The 24,438-nt window shown below is 44.5% G+C and overlaps 1 protein-coding gene across 15 annotated transcripts in view; it reads right to left on the reverse strand.

Annotated features, from left to right (window-relative positions):
• NFASC (neurofascin) overlaps positions 1–24,438 on the reverse strand; it is a 167,709-nt gene that overhangs the window by 88,852 nt on the left and 54,419 nt on the right. For 14 of the 15 annotated variants that reach the window (XM_057508076.1, XM_057508074.1, XM_036909702.2 and 11 more), the window contains exon 2: positions 3,640–3,748. The exons of the other annotated variant lie outside the window; for it this stretch is intronic. In XM_057508076.1, the coding sequence (XP_057364059.1) occupies positions 3,640–3,748 (109 nt within the window). The remainder of the gene's footprint in view (positions 1–3,639; positions 3,749–24,438) is intronic. 15 annotated transcript variants of the gene reach the window in all.

The raw sequence follows: 24,438 nt of genomic DNA on the forward strand, positions 1-24,438 counted from the left end.
CTGCTGCAGACGCCTACCCGAGTTATTCATGCCAGCTTCCTCCACAAGGCCTCCTGACCTGTGATGTCTACTGCTCCTGGCTGCAGTCGGCCCTGGAGAGGGGGCAGGTCACCTTCCTTCAAGTGGCTTTCATCCTGTCAATATTAGTCTAGCTGCTGATATTCAAGGACAGCGCCTCCCCAGCTGCATTTTTTAAATTCCTGTCTGACACGGTAAAAGGGCACAGGGAGGAGAGGACTAAGACAGCAGGAGGGAGCGGCATCTGCGCCTCCTCCCTGCCAGCCCTCCGCATTTCCATCCAGCACAGACATCAGTCTGGATCCCACTGCCAGCCCCGCAGGCTTCAGCAGGCTGGAGGAGCCTGGAAGAGGGGGCAGGGGACAGACAGGGAAGGTTGTGCACCGTCTGTCCAGGAGCTGGCAGCTATCACGCTCACACCAAAGACACTATCGGCTCCAGCGGTGGAGGGCGAAGCTTCGCGGCTTCTGCTCCGAGTAAGCACACACACCAGCTCCCAGAAGGGCCTCCCTGTGCTAAGTCTGTGGTCCTCTTACAAGAAACATAAACTCAGAGGGTGACAGGCCATCTCAAACCCAGCAGTCCAGCCTCTGGTAATAAGGCAGCAGCAGGAAAGGCTGAGTGGGGTACAGTGACCTCATCACTTGCGGAGAACCGAGATGGACGGCTATTAAGGGGAACAGCTTTCTCGGCTGCCACGCAAGGCCCCACAGCGGCCCTGCAGAACTCAGCACCCCCAGAAGAAGGTGGCCAATCACGGGCGCCGCCTCCAGGGCCCAGGGATCCATCTTGGGGAAGGAGACGGGAAGCAGAAGCATTCCTCATGAAGCTCCAGGCCCCACCCCGGCCCGCTCCCAGCTGTGTGTCCTGAGCCCATGTTGCCCGCAGCGGCCTGTTGTGATGTTCCTGGACAGAGGAGAGAGAAGGCCCAGCTTCTCCAAAGACACTATCGGCTCCAGACACTATCAGATCCAATTCACCAAGTGGGTCCATGTGGGGAGCTGAGGGCCTGGGGAAGCTGGGTGGTTCCTGCAGTCGTCGGAGGGCAGGTGCCTGCTCTGAGTGCCTGGTGGGAGGGGCAGAAGGGAGAAGTGCGGGAAGCTGGCACGGGAGGAGGGACAGGGGCGAGTGCTGAGAGCAGATGCCTGGGGCAGCTCCAGATGGCGGTGGCCTGGGAACAAAAGGAGACCCAGAGGGAAGGAGGGCTCAGAGACGGAGGACTCGGTCCTAGGAGGCTCCCCAGCTGGAGAGACAAAATCAGATCACCGGGAGCCTGGCTGGAGGCTCGCTGGAAGCAGCTAGGCAGCCTTTCCTGTGAGGCTTGGAAGAAGCCAGACTGCAAATTCAGGCGCTGGCACTTGCTGAGGCATGGCGCTCTGGGCAGGTTCCTGAACCTTTATGTATTTCTGTCACCAGTAAAATGTGGGGACTCACAGGCCCTATTTCACAGCGCTGTGGTGAGGAGGGTCAAATGGAAAATGCACGTCCAGTAGGCAGCACGATGCCTGGTGTGCCGGGCGAGCTCAGACGTTCATGCTTATGATGACGATCGTTCCTCAAAGTGACCTGGACCAGCTCCCCTTCCTTCCGAACTCACTGTTCCCCCAACAGCCGTATGATGCTGTGCACGTGTTTCCCGCACTTCCTTTTTTAAAAAAATGTTTCTCTGTGTGTCGGCAAGTCCTTTGACCTTGCTTGGTGTGCACGTTCCTCAGGCTGGAGGAAGCAGGGTGGTGTCAGGGCAAAAAACTGCCCACGATTCAGGCGTCTGTGGTCCAGCCTGGGCTCTGTGGCTAATCAGTTTTATGGACCTTGGAGAAACACCTTCTTGGGCCTCGATTTATTCATTGATCAAATGGGGATGACGATGCAAGCCCTGCTCACACTACAGAACTGTCGTGCAAGTCAAAGGACACGGTTAATGTAAATGGGCTCATTACAAAAATTAAAGCTCTGCAACAATATTAGGATTTGCTGATTGAATTGGAAGTGTCCAGAGGCACAAGCTGGAACAAGTTTGCTCTGCATGAAGCTGGACACAGCAGGGCAGGACTCGGCTGCCAGGCCCAAGTGCTGCTGGGCTGTGAAGTTGCTGTCATGCGAGAAGGGAGGGACTCCCGGTTCCTTAGGCAGGGATCTGTCAGGAAACCTATAGTGTCTGTGCCCAGGAACGACCTTGGAGGGGCTCCGAGGGGCACAGGGACAGAAAGCAGGGAGGGCACGGGAAAAAGTGCCAAGGAAAGAGGCATGGAAACACAAAGCTGAACTAGCTCCCAATTCTGTCACAAACCAGGGATCTGTGCCATGCTGTTTTACACATCTTTACATGCCCATCAAAATAACCTGGCACATCACTTTTGCAGAGTCCTCCAAATACAGTAAAACAAAAGAATGGTGTCCCTCCCCACCCCCTGCCCTGTCAGTATGTTCAAGCTCAGTATTTCTAACAATGATCGGGAAAAAAAGCTCTGTGGCCAGGTGGATTTCCCAGGTGGTCCCTGAAACCTGATGCTGTTCTAAGTGAGTCATAGCCCTGAAAGAGCCACCCAGAAACTACCTTGATATGACAAGTGTATCTGAAATGCTACTCATATGATAAACAGTAACTTTCACTTACTGAACACCTACTATATGCCGGCACTGTGCAAGGCTCTTTATATATTTAATCTTTTTGATTTAATCTTTACAACATGTTCATTATTATCCCTACCGGGTAAACCAGGAAACTCGGGGCTGAGCTGTTAGAAACTTTCCTAAGATCACAGAGCAAGTACGGCTGGGTTTTGTCCAGATCCCAAATCCACATCATCAGCACACTCAGCTCCCACCTTTCAACCCCTCCCCGCACCCCACCTCCAGCTCTTCTGGGAGAACAGAAGACATCTGGAAAGGGAGCTGGAGGGAGAGAGATGAACTGCAATAATGCAGAGATGCCAGAGCTCAGGAATAAGGAAACCTTTCTCTGTTCAGACTGCCAGGTCAGACTCCCCCCAGCCCGGCGGGCCCAGGCTGCTAGCTTGGGACCCACTGCCGACCGCTCCGCAGCCAGAATCGAAGCTCTCCTCTCTTACAGGTCCTCCCGGTCACCCTGGTCTGAGACCAAAGCAGGAACAGCGGGCAATTCTAACCCAGAACAGAACAACACAGACCCTGGACACGGGGTGTGGCTGCAGTGATGACCTCGGTCGCTCACTGAGCCCTGGACAGCTGTCCATCTGCCAGGGCCCCAGGCCCTGCCCAGAGGAGGGGTTCTAGGACTGCCCCCCATCTGCCAGAGCTGTCACTCAGCAGGTTCCCAGGTTGTAGAGGCCAAGCTAAGGGGGGGATGCAGGTCACAAACAAAGCTGTTTCCCAATTTTTCAATCAAGGCAGACAGTTGGGGCGATGAGAGGGCGGATGCTGGTGATTACATCTGCTGGAGGCCAAGGAGCACACGCTTCTCGCCACCAGCCTCCTTGCCAAGGGGAGCCTTGAGGTGGGGCTCTGGGGCCAGCTCTGGGGAAGAGGAGGAAGATGTCCCTCCCAAAGATTCCAGAGGCCAAGCAAAGAACCTTCTCTCATCAAAGAAAAGAGGCAGGAAGCGAAAAATTCCCCCACCCCTCAGGCCCAAGCCCCACTCACCACCTCTGCCTTATTCAGCCTCCTTCCTGCAACACCAGAGGAAGGTCCCTTCCAGTCTGCAGCGGGAAGGACAACTCCAGAGTCCCAAATTGCACATAAGTCAATCAACCTGTCACAAAGCAAGCACAAAGAACCCCGGGGTCACACCAGGAAAGAAAAAGACAAGGCTTTGTGGTCTACAGCTTGTTCATTCACTGGGAAATGCCATATTTGCCCACACCCCTTTGGAAAGGTTTGCATAGCATAAGGCATCTTTGTTTAAAGAAGTTCAAAGCACTCTGCAAGAAATGAGCCAGATTCTGCAAGGTGCCTAAACAAGTCAGACTTTGGGGAGTGGAGGGATTTTCTCTCTCATCTATAAGATCATTATTAGTGCCTTGATATCATAATCTAATTGCTGAATTCCTATTGACCTAGAGGAGTTAAGCCCTATCTCGAAGAAACTCTCCTATACCTAAGGGAGAATTAACCCCTAATTATCTCATTAATTTTGCTACTTAGAACTATTACGTTTTTCTTCTCCATTTGTGGACAAGCAAACTGAGTTCAGCAGAAGTAAATCTGTGACACACTGAAAGGACATCTAAGTGTAGCATCAAGGGACACAGATTTTAAGTTCTAGCTCATTGTGTCCTTTATGGTGGGTTGCTTCCCTACAGGTGTCTCAGTTTCTTCATCTGTAACATGGGGAGAAGCTACAGGGGAGGGGCCAGACCACCAGGCCATTAGTCAGCATTTCACAGGTTCCAGCCCAGCTCCAGTTCCTCGGGCAGCCGTGTAACCTTTCTCAGTGCAAATAACACAATCTCATGTAATTATTTATTTTAACATTAAAATGTTAAAATGTCTGCAGGAAATGGTAAAATCCGCCTTGTAGAGGGGAATGCAGCAATATCAAATTAAGTGTGCATTTACTCTTTGACCCAGCAATCCTAGTTCCGGGAATTTGAAATGTATCCTATCTGCCTATGTTGTGATCTCCAGAATTATTACGTGAAAAAACATGACAGGAAAAAGTGTGCTTACTGTGCTATAATTAACTTAATTTAAGAAAGGGGGCAGAAATGCAAAGATATAGATCTATTTGTTATATTTTTTAAAAGACAATTATGGGATAAAGCATAAAATAAAATTTAAAAGACCTATAGGGAAGTGGAGGAATGAGATGGAATTGTCAGGGATAGAAACTGACCTTTGAATAGACCTTATTTTGTGGATTTGCTTTGAAACATGTAAATATCTGACATAATAATAAAGCACACTTAATATTTTAAAAAGAAATCCCTCAAATGAAAATAAACTGAAGCAAACGAAGTGTGTGTCCCATTGGTTGGCACAACTAAACACTGAGAAATGAAAACACAGCAATCTGTATACCCTTGTAGGGATGTACTCAAAGGATAAAGGACTGCCCATCCCACCCCCTGCCCCCCAAATCCTCAACTGTTTTCAATAATCATTATTGATGGTACTTGGTATTATGATTATTACTATTCCAAGACTTTTGTTATGTGTACTGTGGGACAAATCAAATGAGTGATAATATTGATGTTGCTGAGAAAACAGGTGTTCTTGTTAAAAGGAGATACAAATGTACAAGATTGATATCAGGTAAAAATTCTGTAGTCCTGATTGTGAGCTAGGACTGGTGTGAACTCCATATGCTTTATCTTACACACACACACACACACACACACACACACATCCTAGCCCTGCTCACTGTAAGGCACCGCTAGCAGTTAGATGATGAACTCTGAACCCCACCCTCCCCAAAGGAATCAGACTGGCTTTGAGAAATGTCTGATGTAGCAAATGTACAGAATGAGCCTAGACAGTCTCATCACCCCCAAAAAGAGCAAAGTGCGAGAGACCACTACAGCCACGCCACAGGACGCAGACGCCAACAGGAAGAAGTCTTCCCTGGCCACGATGAGCATCAACAGGGATCATAACTGTAATAGACTGAAACATAACAAATGTGTTTAATCACTTAGAATATATTTAAAAACCCCAAATAACCCATTGTGAGGATGTGAGGGAAATAGTTCACTATTTTGAAAACTGGTCAGTAAACACAAGGAGGAGTGGATAGGGGCTGAGACAAGACTGGCCTTGAACTGATATGTTGGAGAGTGGTAGGTATATCAGGGGCATGATGTCATTCTCTCCTCTTTTGTAAGACATTTTTTCAAAATGAAAATAAAATTTAAAGGATAGAACAGGTCAAGAAACAGGAAATCATTAGAATGCTCATTCTTGAAACTCTTTTGAATCATGACCATTTAATCCTAACAACAATGCAGTCTGAAGACAAGACTATAGGCATTAATATCTCCATTTTATACCAGAAAAAGTAGGTGTAGAGAATCCATGCAGTCAGGATTCAAACCCATGTGCTCTTACCCCAAAAGCCCACTATTTCACAGCTGCCTCTTTAATATCCTCACTTGTGTATCTGGGTTAAATAATACTTCCCTTGCTTATATGAGGGTATCCGGGGGCTGTGATGAGACAATGTATGAGGAAATACTTGGGGAAAAAAAGCTTTGTAGAAATATTTCACTGCCGTTTGAACACTGGGGATCAGATCTGCCCCAGCAGTCTGCATTTGTGAGGTGCAAATGAGAACTGTGATTTGAGGACAGACAGACAGATACAAAGACAGGCAGACAGAGAACCCTTAAAGATGAGTGAGATTACCATCACCACCCATATTTCATCATCATGCATAGGACTTCAGGGTTAAATGAGAAGTGAGACTTAGCAGCTGGATATAAACTCTCCACCTGACGCAGAGCTGCTAGGAAGGTTCCCAGAAGGACACCTGATGCTCTGGGGGCGGCACAGGGACCAAGAGACACTTTGCAAGAAGAGTGGCTCTCAGTCACAGAGGGCAGGGGACCACTCCCAGGTTGCTGGGCACCTTGGGCACTGCCTCCAAATTGCAGGCCAGGCACCTGCTGGGTTCCTCTGAATGAGGCCTGGGCTGGAGGGGGACGTGGTGGGCAGGAGACCACGCTCCTAACCGCAGCAACAAGAGGAACGCAAAGCATGCCACACTGACGGCAGAAGGGCTGTGTAGGTTGCTCGCCAGCCCCCACAGTGCTCTCTTCCGGCGCTCCTGTCTTTGTGTCTGCCTGGGGAGTATTTACAGATTTCTTCTCAGCAACTGTTTATTCTCAGAGGGTTCCTTCCCTCTGCCACAGAATAAAGGCAAGTCTGGGGAATCTCTAACACTTTCTTACCTTGGAATTCTATGATTGTGGAAGTGCATGTTTATGAAGTACTGAGTCAAGAGTCTCCTGAGCCCTGGTTCATGTATGTCCTTCCCCTGGATATTTAGTCTGTGCTCGGGGAACAAACACTTATTTCTGTCTCTGTCTCTATTTTGCTCTCAAGGTACTTACTTAAGCATTAAACAAATGATTTCCCTTTTTTTTTTTGAATAGGTAATCCCTTCACATGCTGTGAAACTCAAAAGATAGAAAAGAGTATACAGTAAAAGTATACATAATTAAATTTCCCTCCTGTCTCTGTCTTGCAGCCTCCCAGTTTCACTCAGCAACTCTCTCCCGCCAGCCACTGTTGTAGTCTCTTATGTATCCTTCCAGAGATTATCTACGCATACATAGATAATATTTTTTTAATTACAACATACTATATTTTCTTCCCCTGGCTTCCTTTTTTCAGTTAACAAATATCTGTGATATCTTTCTATATTAGTTCACACAAAACTGCCTGATTACTTTTAGCAGCTGCATAGTATTCCAACTGCATCATAATTATTTACTCAATCCTCTATGGATAGACATTTAGGATGTTTGTAATCATTGGATATGGAAAATTGCTACAATATATATCTTTGAGTAAATGTGATTTCTCACATTTGTAAGACTACTTTTTTTGAGGATAAATTCTTGGCTGCAGAATTTTTGGGTCAAAGGGAATGTGCATGAAGGTTGTGGCAACTACACTCCCACCAGGAATATATAAGAGCTTCTGATCCCACTCTTTCTCCAACATGCCCTGTTATTTGTTTTTTTTTTTAATCTTTGACAATCTGAGGCACAGAAGGTGGTGTCTCTTCTGTGGTCCTCTTCCTTCATTGAGCGAGGCTGAGCATTTTCCTTTTCTTGGAATTGTTTCTGTTCTTTGCTCATTTCTCTACTGATAGTTGGCTTATTCTTATCAGTTTAAATGAACTCTTTATTTATTAGGAATATTACATCTTTAAGAGGAGCTTGAAATTGTTCATATCATTATTTTTATCCTGACCTTATTTGTGGTGTTTTAGCCATGCCAAAAAAAAAAAGTTTTTTCATAGTTGAATGGAACTTTTATCACTGTATTTTGTGTCATACTTAGGCCATCTTCTTTCAAGATCATTTTTAAATGTTCCCATTTAACATTTTAATTGTGTATGCTTACATTTTTTATATATCTGGAACTCATTTTGAAATCATGGGAGAGAGGGATATAACTTTATAAATATATAAGATAAATATTTTTATAAGATGAAAATTATATTTATAAAATAAGATAAAATATTATGTATTTATATATAATTTATATAAAAATATTTAAGATAAGATACTAGCTTTCCCAATACCATTTACGGAAGATTTCCCTTTTTACCTTCTGGTTTGAAATGCCATCTTTATCCTATACTAAAATCCCTTATGATGTTTGCATCTATTTCTGGATTTTCTCTTCCACTCATCTGTTTATCTCATCATGTACTAGTACCAAACCATTATAATCTACCTACCATTATAATTTCTCACCTGATGACCCCCCTGCGACTGTGCCTGTCTTAGGTTGTTCCTCCCTTGAGGAATCTTACCTGTCTCTGGCTAACCTTAGAACTGTACTTTTAACTTGTTCAAATTTTCTCTGGAGTCTTTTAATTGCATTTTAAAGTATTCTCATATAGATTATACATTTTTCTATTACATTTATTACTCTACATTTGATCTCTCATTAAGCTATTTTCAATGATTGTGTTAACTTTGAACTTGACTACTTTTAATTTTAGTTTTCTAAACAATCCATAGTTCAAAGAGAAAGTTTCAAGGGAAATTTAAAAAATACATTGATCTGAATTAAAATGAAAATACAACTTATCCAAATCTGTGGGATACAACTGAAGCAGTGCTGAGAGGGAAATTTATAGCACTATATACATATATTAGCAAAGAGGAAACATCTCAAATCAATAATATAAAGTTCCACCTCAAGAAAGTAGAAAAAGAGGAGGAGCAAAATAAACCCAAAGCAACCAGAAGGAAGGAAATAAGAGCAGAAGTCAATAAAATAGAAAACAAAACAATATATAATCAATGAGATGAGCTGGTTCTCTGAAAAGATCAATACAATTGACAAACCTCTAGCTAAACTGAAGAAAAAAGAAAGGTGACATAATTGCCAACACTGGGAATGAAAAAGTATATGACATCACAGAGCCTGAAGACAGTACGAGGATAACAGGAAATACTATGAACAATTCCATGCACAAAAATTTTAAAACTTAGTCAAAATGCACCAATTCCTCAAAAGCATAAGCCACCACAACTCTCAATATGTAACAGATCATTTGAATAGCTTTATAATTACTCAAGAAATTGAATTCATAATTTAAAAACTCCCACAAGAGCAATCTCCAGGCCCAGATTGTTTCACTGGCAAATTCTAATAAACTTTTCAAGAAGAATCAACACCAATTCTATAAACTCTCTTCCGGATGAGAAGAGGAGAAAACACTTCCCAATTCATTCTATGAAGCTAGTATTACCCTGATACCAAAACCATACAAAAACAGTACCCTTTGGACAAAAAAAAGAAAGAAAAAGAAAGCTACAGATCAATAATACCTCACATAAGTATAGATACAAAAATCCTTAACAAAATATTATCAAATATAATTCAGCAATATATGAAAAGAATCATACATCATGACCAAGTAGTGTTCCTTCCAAGGATGCAAGGCTGGTTTAATATTTTAAAGTTAATCAATGTAATCTACCCTATTAACAAACTAAAGAAGAAATATCACATGATCTTATCAATCAATGCAGAAGAAGCATTTGACAAAAATTCAACACACATTCACGATAAAAAAAAACCCATTCAGAAAAATCAGAATAGAAACTTCAACTTGATGTTTAAAACCTACAAAAAAAATTCACAGCTGACATTATACTTCATGGTGAAAGACTGAATACTTTCCCCCTAAAATTGGAGGCAAGTCAAGGATGTCCACTTTCTCCACTCTTATTCAACATAGTAATAAGAGGTTCTAGCCAGTGGGACAAGGCAAGAAATGGAAATAAAGGGCACACAGGTCAGAAAGCAAGAAATAAGACTGTTTCTATTTGCAGATAACATGATGATCTACATATAAAATCCCAATAAATCTACAGAAAAACTCTCTCAGAACGAATAAATCATTTATCAAGTCAGGACACAAGAAAAACATACAAAAATCTATTTTATTTCTACATATAAGCAATGAGCACACAAAAAAATTAAAAATACAATGCCACTTACAGTCCCTCAAAAAACCCCCGAGGGATTATAAATGAAATACTTAGGAGCAAAATGAAGAAACATGTTCATGATTTATATGCTAAAAAGCATACAACACCTACGAAGGAAACCAGAGATCTTAATGGATGGAGAGACACATGTTCATGGACTGGAAGGTTTAACAAATAAAGATGCTAATTCTCCCCAAAGTGATAAACTGACTTAATGCAGTCTCTCAAAATCTCAGCAAGATCTTCAGTAGATATAATCAGATTATTCTAACATTTATATGGAAAGACTAGGGAACTAGAATCTAGAATAACTAAAATAATCTTTAAAGAGAAGAAAAAATGAGAGGAACCAGTCTACCCAATTGAAATACAAAAAGTATATGGATTGGTGAAGGAACAGATACATAGGTCAATGGAACAGGACAGAGAACCTAGTTCCACACAAATATGCTCAACTGATTTTTGACAAAGATGCAGAAGCAATGAAGAAAAGACGGTATTTTGAACAAATGGTGCTGGAGCAACTGGACATCCATAGGCCAGAAAAAAAAAAAGAATCTTAAGTCTTTAACAAAAATGGACCTAAAATGGATGGCAGACTTAAGTGTAAAATGTGAAACTACAAAACCTGTAGAATAAAAACTGGAGAAAATCTTTGAGATCTAGGACTAGGCAACAAGTGCTTAGATTTGATGCCAAAAGCATGATCCATAAAAGGAAAACTGATAAACTGGACTTCACCAAAATTGAAAACTTTGCTCTGCAAAAAAGGATGAAGGGTGGGACAAACCATATGTATATATGAAAAAGAACAAAGTTCCAGAAAAGATAAAGAACTCTCAAAATTCAGCAGTAAAGATAACAAATGTCCAATTAGCACATGGCCAAAAGACATGAAAAGACAGTTCACCAAAGTAGATATTCAGATAGCAAATAAGGACTTGAAAACATGCTCAACATCGTTAGCCATTAGGGGAATGCAAATTAAAAGCAGCATGAAAAGAAAAAAAAAACCCAGTGAACTATCATTGCACACCTATCAGAATGGCTAAAATAAAAAACAGTGACAATACCAAATGATGGAAAGGTGTGGAAAACTAGATCACTCACACATTGCTGACAGAAATGTAAAATATGTCCAATCTTGAACGCAGTTTGACAGTTTCTACAAAACTGAACATGTAAATATAATATGACTCACCAAACATATTTCTGGGCATTTATCCTGGACGAATAAAGACTTATGTTCATGCAAAAACTGTACTTAAATGGTTATAGCAGCTTTATTCATCCCAACTGGAAACAACCCAGGTATCCTTCAATGGTGATGGTCAAACAGTGGTACATCCATAGCAATGTGCAATAAAACTACATAAGCAAAGAGGAAATAAAACAGGATTCAAAATAACAATTACTACAACTCAACAACAACAAAATCACACAATTCAAAAATGGGCAGAGGACTTGAATAGATATTTCTCCAAAGAAGATATGAAAATTGTCAACAAACGTATGAAAAGGTGCTCCACATCATTCATCATCAGGGAAATGCAGATCAGAAGTACAGTGAGATACCACCTCACATCCATTAGGATGGTTACTATAAAAAAACCAGAATATAACGAGTGTTGGTGAGGATGTGGAGAAGTGAAACCCTCCTGCATAGTTGGTGGGAATGTAAATGGTGTAGCTACTGTGGAACCCAGCATAGCAGCTCTCAAAAAACAAAAAATAAAATTATCATATGATCCAGCAACTCCACTTCTGGGTATATATGCCAAAGAATTAAAAGCAGGGTCTTGAAGAGATATTTGTACACCCATATTCATAGCATTATTCACAACATGGTGGGTGGATGCATGGATAAACAAAATTTGGTAGAAACATACAATGGAATATTACTAAAGCCACAAAAAGAAAGGAACTTCTGACCTGTGCTACAACATGGGTATCTGTGTGAAATAAGTCATTCACAGAAGGGGAGCTACTGTATGAATCCACTTACATGAGGGACCTAGAGAGCTCAGGTTCATAGACACGGAAGCAGAATGGTGGCTGTAGGGACTGGGGGGAGGTGGGGAGTGCGGAGTTGTTGTTTAATGGGTCCAGAGTGTCAGTTTTGCAAGATGAAACGCTCGGAAGACTGGCTGCACAGCATGCATGTAATTAAAAACTGAGCTGTGGACTTAAAAATCGTTAAGATGGTAAATTTTATATTATATATATTTCACCACAATTAAACATAAATTAAAAAAAAAACAATTACTTCTGGTAGTGGGGAGGAAGAGAAGACACCTCAGCTGTGGTGGCAGTGGGGCCATAATGTTAGGTATCTGCTAATTACCAAAGATCGATCTTCCGCCATGGGTGGTGGGTTTGCAGGTACTTACTACATGATATAAATAAATGAGAAAATTGATGGATGCATGTACAGGAAGGCAGTTAGGAAAGGGAGAAGGAACTTGTGGGGGGAGGGAGAGAACAGGAATAAAGGAGAGAAAGACAAATAGCAGGGTGTGCATGGACTTCAAAGAGAGAGTCAGGAACCAAGGACTGTGATTAGCCCAGTGCTGTGAGGCTAAGGTCCCAAAATAAAGAAAATCTGTTCATGGGTCAAAGACATCCTAGATTATCTAAAAGGAAACAGATCTCAGGACTCTCTAACTGAATTCCACCATTCCATGTGATGAGAAAAGTGATGCAGAGAGAGATGTGAAATGTGAATGAAGCTCAGAGACGGTCAAGGATCTCTCTGATGTCACACAGCTATCTATTCTAATCCTTTCACAGCCATGTTCGTCCAAAAAGGCAGCAGCAATGAGGGGAAGAACTGACATCCATTCCTAGAGTCACCACCCCTTTCAGTCCTTGGTAAGGAAGGCGTTATTCTGATTTTACACATTAGAAATCTGAAGTCTGCTGATGTCAAAGAGATTGTCTAGGGCTTCCCGGCTGGGGAGTGGCAGCACCAAAACTCAGAGCCAGATTGGTGTCCCCAAAGCCCCCACTCCCTTCATGCCAAGCTGGAACCTAGTTCACAGGCATACAGCAAACTCTCAACTACTACTGGGATGAGCGATCCACACAAGGGATTGCTTTAAAAAGTTCTCTTTGGGATTATCTCAGAAAACTTACTATTCCAAGGGAAAAAAAAGTATGGTTAACCCACTGTTAACTAAACTAGTTTATATATTCAGCAAGTCCTGGTTTTAAAAGAGACCATGAATCTTGAGGGAAATTTGCACTGGTAACATGACCTTGCTAGAGAAATATTTTGATTTTTGAAACACCTCTTCTTAGGGAAGAAAGAGAAGTAAGCCATAGCACCAGGGCCCTTCAGGCCCGGCCTTAGGACCTACAGAGAAATGACCCAATGAAGATAGGCTCCCACTTCAGACAGAACTGTCTTGGGACAGATCACAAACTGACAGACAGGAGAGGCCGAGGGGAGCCCTCCACAGAGGCTGAGACATAAGCAGGGATGTGAGAAACACCTGCATCTTTAGATGATGTTTTGATTCCCATCTGGACCTCAATGACATCCTCCACAGAACAAGTGAAAAACGGGGAACTGATGCAGAGGTCGTTGTTCCTAAAGACATTAACCTGTCCCAGCCACATGCACATGGGAAGAAAACACTCAAATCACAATTACTCCCGACAAGAACCAAAGAGGAGTGCACCATACAAGGCGACGGGAACCACTTCTATTCCTACTTTTTTGTCATAGCTGCAACCAAACAAATCTTTTTTAAAAAACTGTTATGAAATATACATTACATAAAATGTACCATTCTAACCATTCTACGTATACAGTTCAGTGGCATTAAGTACAGTCACATTGTTGTACAGATATCACCACCAGCCATCAAAGAACTTTTTCACCTTCCCAAAAGGAAACTATGTACTCATTAGACAGTAAATCTCCATTCTCTGCTCCCTTAGCACCTCCAAATAAATCCTTTTTAAGTCCTTGCCACAGAATATTTAGTTTAGTTCAAACATGTGGGTGGATGGGGAAATCTGCTAGTCAAATTTGCTGTGAAGTCACTGAAGCAAAGACACGCGTCTGATCCTCCTAGACTTAGTCAACATGATGGGAGAATGACATTCCCGATTGCTTGTACTTGGACGGCGAAGCCCACAGCTCTGGTTAAACACACCTCCTGAGCTATGCTGTGCCTGTACACGCGCAGACGGGCATGGCTGGGGAAGTACATACCCCCGTGCTGTCTGGCCTCACATCAGGCTCTCCAGTCTCAAGGGGCCTTTCATGGCACCTGACAGTCAAATGCATCTCCCCTTTATCTGCCCTCCCAGGTAGCAATTCATACCTTCCCCTTTCTTCTTACTGACCAACTTCTCTCACATTGCTTTTTAAAAAAATTTTTTATTATGAAGTAGGAAAAGGTATAATGAATCTTCATGTGCACATCAGCCAACATCAACAATTACTGACCCAAGGCCACCCATATGCCAGCCACATCCCTTCCCTTCTCTGCACCCCGGCACTGGATTATTTTGAAGCAAACCTGTCTTTTTGTAGTTTTATATATGAAAATATATAATCTCATCTATAGATACTTCAGCATCTGTCTAAAAGATGACCCTTTTACAAAATATAAGAACACCTCCAAAATTAATAATTTTTATTATCAAATAGCCATTCAGTGTCCAAATTTCCAATGGTGTCACAAATGTCGTTTTTTCTTTGAATCAGAACCCAAATAAGGGCCATACATTAGTTTCCTTTAATCTGTAAGTTTCCCCTCTTTTATCCCCTTACACTTTTTAAAAAGAAACTGGGGTTCCCCATCCTCTTGCTGTTGGCTGATGGTCTTGTTTATTCGTCGATAGAAAATAGAAGCAACAAAACAGAACTTTCACAGGGGCCACCACCCCGTTTACCCACCTACCTTCTCCTGTGCTCCGATGTTCCACCTCCCTCTGCTCCTGCAGATGATGAACTGTCTGTGCTCTAGACTCCATCCCCTCTCGCCTACCAGACTACAATGCTCCAGCAATTCTTCTCTTCCTCTGCCTTACCCAGTTTTCCTTGTTTACCGGCTCTTTCCCACCAGCGTACAAACATGCTGTGATGACCTCAACCCAAAGAGCCTTCCCTCGCCTCCAGTCTCCCCTCTGCTACTGCCCCGTTTCTCTTCCCTTTGCAAGAAAACTCCTTACAAGACCCACCTGCATGTATGCCCTCCGATCCCTCTTCTCCAAATTTCTTTTAAACCCATTCCAATCAAGATTTTCCCTGCACAACTCAAAGCGAACTCGTCGAGGTCAACTCGCTAGGGTTAAGTCCAATGGCAAGTAAATTCCTAGTCCTCATCTTCTTGATCTAACACACGTGGTCACTCTGTGCTCCTGGGAGCACTTCCCTCACTTGGCGTCTGGAGTAGCACGGTCTCCTGGTTTTCCTCCTTCCTTACTGCTGTTACGTCTCAATCTCCTCTGCTGGATCCGCCTCTTCCCAACTCCTGATGTTGGAGGATGTCAGGCTCCACCCTAAGATTTCACCTCTACTTTCTGTGTGCTCTGTGCCTTGGTGATCACATCCAGTCTCACAGCGTTAAATACCATCTATATGCAGAAAACTCCCAATTTTAGACTCTAGCCCAGACAGTTCCCCTGAACTATGGACCCACGTATCTAACTGCCTACCTGGCAATTCCAACTGTGCTTCTACCAGGCACCTCAGAGTCCGACCTCTGCTCCTGCTTTCACCTCCTCCCGCCTACCCCACCACACAGCCTTTGCCATTTACTTAAATGACAGTTCTTCTTCCAGAAGCTCACGACAAGCCTTAGAGTCATCGCCGACTCCTGTCTCCCCCACTCACCTCACACCTGAGCCATCAGCAAATCTTCCTGCCTCTTCCTTTAAAAGGAACGTCTCCTATTCCCTCTCTGCCCGTCTCCCAGTCTGCACCAGTATTCTTGGCTGCTATCTTATTTTTCTCCCTCAGATCTTTTTGTTCCATTGTCCCCTTTTCAGCAAGAACTCAGTATTTATTTTGGCTGATATTGATCTCCTATTTTAATAAACATTTTTTCCTATGATTTTCTTCCAATTTTATCAACAACACAACCATGCAAGGAGGCAGAAGGTATTCAACTCCCCTTCAAAAAATAACAGGCATTATGAAGTGCTTTAAAATTTTCAAAGCACTTCAGCATATTCTCTATAATTGATCATCATAACCACCCAGCATGGTAGGTATTATTCCCTTATTACAGGTAAAGAAACTGAAGCTCAAACGATTTTTGAGATCTTTTATCTAAGGAAAAATGGAATCACCTTGCCCAAGGGCTAGTGGTTTCAGGTCACGTGAGGTCACGTGATCTCTCCTGCCCATCACAATTCCCTAGTTTAGTACTGATGGGAAAACGGCGGAATGGTAGCAGGGTAAAGGAATGGAGGAGGACTCACTCCAGGTGACATTAAGTCATCGGTGGGACAAGAGCAAAAACCTCTTGATCAACTCAACATCCCTTTGAGTGAACCTCAAGTTCTCTCTTTCTTGCCCGACACCAGCAGTCACGGGCTGGGGGTGGGGGCGGCTGGAGAAGGGCAGCGAGGCAGAGAACTCCGTTTGGGCCATGGCCAAATACACCGCGCGCCCGACAGCACTCCAGAACGTGGGCTGGAAGGCACAGCTGTTCTCCAGAGGCGGCAACTGGCAAATGCGTCCCTGCTCCTGGTGCCACCAGCATTGGCTGTGCACTGGAGCGTGCGCTGTGCGCCAAGCTGGGGTCCGGGTGAGGGGAAAGGGGGAGAATGACCTGAGTGTTGCCCTGCTCCCTGTCTCAGCCCAGGAGCGTCCCCTTCCCTCCTGCCGGGGCTGTGGGTCACCACCTAAAACAAACCCTGGGCAGAGTGAGCACATCTGGGGCACGAAGGCCCTCTCTCCCCCGGCCCCTCCTCTGTCTGTGTTTTCTGTTCCCCACCAGCCTGGGGGCTTCCTGGGGCAGGTCTGGTTCTCCCTTTCGGTATGGACTTGATGACGGCAGGAGCTGCGCCTCCCACATCACACTGGAGCTGTCTGAAGGCAGGGGCTGCGCCTCCCTCGCAGGGCCAGAAGTTCTCCAAGATTACAACCTCCCCATAGCTTTACAATCCCCTAAGCCCCAGAGCTCCAACTCTTTTAGCCTCCCCACCGCACCAGGGGGCTGCTTTTACGCCTCCTATAGTGGTGAGCTGGCCAATCTGACCTCTTAGAACTCAGTGAACCACCCGCGAGCTGGTGCGTGTCCTGGGAAGGGATCTGGCACCTTAGCTCACCCTCGGAGCCCAGCTGCCACATGCCTGCACTGACATGAGGCACGCAAACTGTGCGGGGTCCCTCTGCTCCCCTGCCTCTCCGCCTGCCTTGTGGGCGAGAGGGCGTGGCTGCCCACACCTGAGCAGACAGGAAGGACGGACGCTGGGGCTTGCTCAGCCTTGCAGCGCCAGGGAAGGAAACAGTCCTACTTTAATCAGAGTGTTTTACCCTCACAATTAACTTTTCATGCGTCTCCTACAGTTTAAAGATAGGAGGAGGAAGGTTCTTCCTGAGGAAGCCGTCTACTTTTTCAGATAACAAGCACGAGCTATATAACTTACAGTGCCTCCTTTTCTACCGTATCTCCTAAGAAGCTCAGAGGGAAAAAAACGGTGCTCAAATGGCATTTACATCTCCTCTCAGTTCACGGGTTTTATTATTTTATTCCACATTTAATCATCTCATTTTATTTAAGCCATTTTATTATAAGGTTATTCAAATCCTAAATTATTCAGAGATGCATTAAAAATCATATCATGTGTATATTTTGTCTTAATGACAGAGAGGACAAAATTCTGAAGTGGTTCAGAAAATGGGCTTCAGCATTAGAGACCTGGCTGGATACACATCCTAGCTCTTATTAGTTTATCAATGAGTTGCTGGCTGTGTGGCCTTGGGCCAATTACTCAATTTACGCGAGCGGGGGTTTCGTCACCTATAAACTGTGGACAGTATTTCCCTTCAATCCATTCACAACGGATCTAAATTCTTAACCCTGGCTGCTACTGCCTGGCCTGAGCCCCCTCGGCTCCGCCATCACACTGGACATCACAGTCCCGGCATGCCTGCAGGCTGCTTCCACTGCCTGAAACTTGCTCCACCCTCCCCTTTACTTGGCACCTTCTTTCCTGCTGGGCTGTCATCATTCTAGCTTAAAACTTACTTCCTCAGAGAAGCTTCTCTGATCTACTGCGCCAGACCAAGCTAAATCCGAGTGTGCTGGCTGGTGCCTCCCAAATGTCAGGGTGCATACAAACGAATCACCCAACCACCTGGTTAAAAAGCACATCTGGGTGGGCCCCTTTATGTGTTATTTGCAACAATGCAGCTGGAAGGGGCGCCCTTCTGATTGGTAAGCCCCCCTTGCAGAACTGTGATGACTTAACGTTATGTCTTTCCTGCTAAACTCCCTATCCCAGCCCTTACCACGGTGCCTAGATGAGAAGCACTCAGGAAATGTTTGACGATTAAACTGAGCAATATCTGTAATGTTTCTAGCCCTGGTTTCTGGTCAGAGTAAATGGGATTCAATAAGTGGTGACAGCATCAGCAATAGTAATATCATATGCTGATTACAGCAACTTGAGGCAATAAGTATGTCCCTTACTTCTTCTCCACCCTCAAATAGTTCCCTAGAATGGTCTTGGAGACAAAACCCAGGCTTGGCCAGTGTTTGTTGAATAGGTGCCTAGAAGAACAAATGAGAGACCCTGGCCTATGGCCCCTTATAAGTGTCCAACATACACAGAACAGCACAATTAACAGATTACTGGCCTTTCCTATAAACCCAAACCCCCTCTTCTACCAATTCCTACTTGTGGTTAGGAGTACAGAATTTAAACACAAACAACAGAGACTGAAGAGTTACTGAGAAATCCTCATAGCAAATAAACAAAGCCCAGGAAGGAGGGTATTGTCTTAAAAATTATTTCCTTAGTCCTCAAGAACTAGAACAAAGCAGGATTGTGCTACAGCCTCCCCTGCAAGAATTCACATTTCAGGCCTGTCTAAATGTCGGTCTAAATGCTGCTCAGAGCGCAATTACTAAGCCCAATGAGCAGAGCCTCAGCCCCAGCAATGCTTCCCCTCCCACCATTCCACAGCAACTTCAGGCAGTGGACCTCAGTTCTACGCATTCAGCTTTTCTGATCACCCCACTCTGGCTCCCCCGCCTCTGTTATCGGTCCTTTTGGCCTACTCGCTGCTGTCTCCTTCGGGCCGGAGTGGGCAGAGCTGGGTGTATGTAGTTCAGGAGCTTCTAAACAAAATAATCTCAAGAAAACCAGTGGATCAGGCCATTTCCAGGAGACCTACCCATCTGCAGAACCAATTCCCATCATTCTCAACCTCCTACAGATCAGGGGGAAAGCAGAAGCCTGGAGAAGGCTCTTGAAGACTCTCTATCTCCAAGGAGGTGATTAGGAAGTTAGAAGCGTCACTTATTTAAAAGGGGTGGGCAATATAAACCTCAAATTCAAATGTGGGGTCTCAAGTATTTAAAAATGAGAACACCTGTGAATGCTGGTTTGAAATGCAGCTGTGAAAAGAATGTTGTAAGGACATAGGATTAAAATCAAACCAACCAATACTTACCGAGAGAGACACTGTGGGGGTAAATATAAATAAATGAGCTATGACACTGTCCTTTATGTCCTTCTAGGGCAGATGTGTTCTGAGCCCTGATGTGCAATAGCAGAATGCATCAGAAGTTCAGGGAGGGGAGAGACTGTGTAGGCTTATGGGGCAGGGGGGTGGGGGGCTGGCAGCAGGTGGGCTGAAGGCTGTTAGGCAAGGTGTTAGACAGTCTAGGTCTTGGAAGCCTGAAGAAGGAGTAGAGATTAAGTAAATCAGAAGGGAAAGGCATAGGTCACTTGATAACAAGTTGTGTTTTGAGCAATAATTCATGCCTGGTCTCAGGACAGGAAGGGTGTCAATTTGAATGCAGAGGAAAGTTCATGTGGAAAAGTAGTGAAAGAGGAGCTGGAAAGAATGTGGAAAGCTCTGGATGCTAGGTTAGAGGGTTTTGGTTTGTTTTTTAATTATGTAAAGAACACAGAATACAGTCTTGCAGTAAAAGACTCAATACAGATGACGTTAAAAGAACCCCTCAGCACTCTCCGCTCTCACCCAAGTCCCCCCTACAGAGGCAACACCATTATCAGCTCAGCAACTATCCTTCTGCTAGGCTTCACGTGGCAGGCAATGGAGACTCACGGGAATTTTCTGTGTCCAAATCGGGAACAGTCTCAGAGGTGAGCAGATGATGTGAAGAATGGAATAATGCAAGGCATGAGGTGGAAGAGCGGAAATGGGGTCAGAAGAAAGAGAGTGAGCACACAAGCTTGAAGATGACACTCAGACTGACAGATGGAAACCGAGACTGAGGGAGATAGACCAAGGGCAGAAAGGAGAATAGATGGTAAGATACTTTAAAGGGAGGAGCTTAAGGGGAGACCAGGAGTACAAAGGACAAGTTCCGTCACAAACAGAACGAAGATGGTAGGAACCAGGATTTTCAAAGTCAGGGTTAGCCACACCAGTCAAGATGGTGAGGCAGTTGGCCACAGTCTTGGTTTAGAACTGAACGGAACCTAGAGGACTGATTCAGTATCCCAAGCAGGAGAGGTCTCCAGGGAGTAACAAAGAGAGGTGGTAGGAGGAAGGATCTACTCAGTATTTTTTTAATTTGACCTGTTATCTGCCTGGATGGCCAAATAACTGTTCTTGATACACAGTAACCACCCAATAAATGTGGAATATTTTCAAACCTAAGTTACAAGGACCCAAAATGTGAGTAAGGAAGACACCACTGATTGTCTCCCCAGCAAATGTTCCCTCCTTCCCTAGTTTATAGGACTCTAGTTTTCTTCTGGTGGTACAATGCTCAGGGAAGGTGGAATCTTTCTCCAGCTTCGAGGAATGAGCCGTGGTTTGGCTAAACTAGGAACTGGCTAAGGATGGACAAGTTGGCCACTGAGGCATAAGAGGCAGTCAGCTGGGAAAACTTCTGACAAAGATTTTCATCTCTGTCAAAGATACAGCAGAGGCCTGACATTTCATTCTTGCCAAGAACTTGACTATTTTAGTACATGATACTTGGAATTATGGCATTTCATAACCATGAGGTGATAAACCTGGGGACTAGGAGTTGACAAACTAAAGATACCAAAAGAAAGACAAAAAAACCCAATGGGTTCTTTCTGAACCTAAGTCCTGCCCTAAATCTGAAACCACCTACCTTCAGGCTGTTATCTGGGCATTCAGTTCAGTCACCTAGAGGCAGGCAAATGGTAATGGGTGAGATAATCTATACCACTGTTTACTAAGAGCCTGAAATGTTTTTTTTTATTAAGGTATGATTGATATACACTCTTATGAAGGTTTCACGTGAAAAAAACAATGTGGTTACTACATTTACCCATATTATCAATAAGACCCTGAAATGTTGAACTGGACAACAAAGTTCCTGCTGTCTAGTGGGCTTAGTGAGCAAGAGGAAGGAAAGGGGATGGAGAAGGCTGGACAGAGCAGGCCAAAGGCCTAAAACTGCCCAGACAGCTCCGGAAGTAGTAACTCAATTCAGCTTAAATCAATGCAGTGCAATACAGTGCAACTTAATCTAATCTAACACACATCAACTGCGTGTCTGTGCCATGCAAAGCCCTCTGGGGAATAAGATGAAGACACGGCCTACTACGTTCCAGGAATGCTTCTCCTTTTCTTGAGCAATTATAGATTAAGTACCAGGCCCTGTTGCTAGACCATTTCTTGATCTTTTCCAAAGGTTCTGTTTCCTTTTCCTGTACTTCAAACATGCCTCCTTCCCAGGGCCCCTCTCTCGGTGATGTGGTCTTCTTAGTTCCCACAATCGCCATGAGGAATCTTACCTCCACCAATTGTTTCAACCCCTTCCTACCCAATAATGACTCCCTTACCAATTCCTCAGGTCCTTCCTTCTCTTTCCCAATTAAATCCAAATTTCCAGCTATTTACTGACCATCTTCCCTTGGCTCTCCTACAGATACCTTGAAAGCAACATAATTAAATCAGACCTCCTATCTTCTCTACCAAACCTCCTCTCCCTTCTAGTCACATTATCAGTGAATGCACTATTATTTAGCAGGCTCACCCAGCTAGACTTGGGGATCTCTCTCTCCAAGCCTCCCATATCCAATTCCATCTGCTCTGGCTCCTAAGTAGCTATAATTACTCTGTCCCTTACTATTCATGCTTCCTGCTGTGCTTCAGTTCAAGTCTCAACTGGATCACTACAAACTCTGATAATTGTTTTCCTGTTGCCTAACAATGTTTATTTCTGAGCTTCTGCAAGGCATATGGCACAGTTCTGCTTTGCTGTAGCCCGAAGCTATAGATTTCCTTAGGACTCAGAGCATTTGGGTGAAAATGCCAGGTGAATGTGCTTTAGCCCAGCCCTGTGACTGTCAGGACTTAGAGTTTATTTTCCATTCTTGGTTCCAGGTTGGTTGGGGGGCCCTGCTAACAGTCTTGTCCCACCTGGTCAGGTTAGATGTATGAACATCAATTGATTACAGCAGAATGTCCGGCTGCAGACTCGGAGCTATGGCATCTGCTTCTGGTGCTTGGGACTGAGAATGAAATGTCCAGCTGCCTGTAGCATGAAGGCACGAGATGGGATGGGGAAGGGTTCTGCAGTGTCTAGAAAGAGGAAGGCACCTAAGCTGCAGAAGCAGATGGCCCACGGAGAAGCCTGGGATTCAACCAAGCATCAGAGAAGGGCACGCCCAGCATAGCCAAGGCCTAGAGTATGGGCTTCTAGTTCTCACCAAGTCCTTTAACCCCCTGGGCTTTTGTTTCCCTCCGTCACAAAACAGAGGTGTTGCAAAACAAGACCGCATCCTAGCCCAGGTTCCCCAAGCCTAAATGATTCTGGATCTCTTGTCCACCGGAAGTGACACGTATGGGCCAGAGGTGAAAGGTAGGACTGGGCATCTATTTTACCCTTTTTATGTGCAAACCATGACATATAAGTCACAGGCCCACTTGCAATGCAGCTACATATTTCATTCATATGGTTCCCAACACTGTCCAATAGAAATACAGTAAGCGAGCCATGTATTTAATTTTAAATTTTCTAATAGTCATTAAAAAACTAAAATGAAGGAGGCAAATAGAAACAGGTAAAATTAACTTTAACATATTCTATTTAACCCAATTATTTACAATAGTATTTCAACATGTAATCAATATATAAGAATTATTAAGTGAGATGTCTTACATTAGACAGAGCAGGTTTTCAAAATCCAGTGCGTAGTTGACATTTATAGCACATCTCAAATCAGGCCAGCCGCACTCCAAGTGCTCAACAGTCACGTGCACCTGGTTGCTAAGCTGCTACCATATTTGAGCAGCCCCAGACCAACCAGCTGACAGCGCCACATGCCCGTGAGGCCATCTCAGGTCGGCCAGCCAGCCCACGTGGCCGCCAGGTAACTGCAGCCACACGAGTGGCTCCAGACATGACCATCAGAAGACTGTCCCAACCAAGCCCAGCTTGAACTGTCAACGGCCATGCAGCCTGGCACTGGTAGCCCTCTTTCCTTGGATGCTTGCCTTTCCTTCACTTCTCTGGCGTCGCACACCCTACAGTCTCAGCATCTCAGCCTCCCCTTAGGCTCTGGCTTCTAGGCACTCGGAGCCAAGTTGCCACGTACTCAGGGTCCTGTCGGGAGGAGATCGCTCACCTTCAACCCCCAAACATGACTTCAGGTACCTCGTGTCTAGCTGCTTCAAGGGAGCCCCAAATTTCTTTGGCTTTCCTTTGAGGCAAAACCTTCTTGCCCATCCCATTATGCGTGCCCAAGAAAGCCGGGCACCAGACCAGACCTCTGGGTGAACGGCAGAGGATACGTGCACGTGACTCCTAACACTCCTGCTGGAGAAGTGACTCACTTTCTAAAGATGCAGGCGCTGTTTTTCTTAGGTCTCTTTACTCAGGATGCTTACGAAGAGCATCACTTCTGCCCCGTGCTGATATTTCTTCATATCTAGTTCAGCCACAAAGCTTCCGTTTCATGTACATGCTCCCTTTATTTACCTGTAAAATGAGAGGGCTGACTGCCTGGATTTCATGGAGAAGCGGCCTGGTTTCCTCAGGCGCCCTGGAGGCTCTGGGAAGGCACAGGCCAGGACACCGGGTCTTACGCAGCTCTGGCTGCTGGGTGCTCCCTG

This window comes from Manis pentadactyla, chromosome 9 (genome assembly GCF_030020395.1).
Source record: "Manis pentadactyla isolate mManPen7 chromosome 9, mManPen7.hap1, whole genome shotgun sequence".
NCBI lineage: Eukaryota > Metazoa > Chordata > Mammalia > Pholidota > Manidae > Manis > Manis pentadactyla.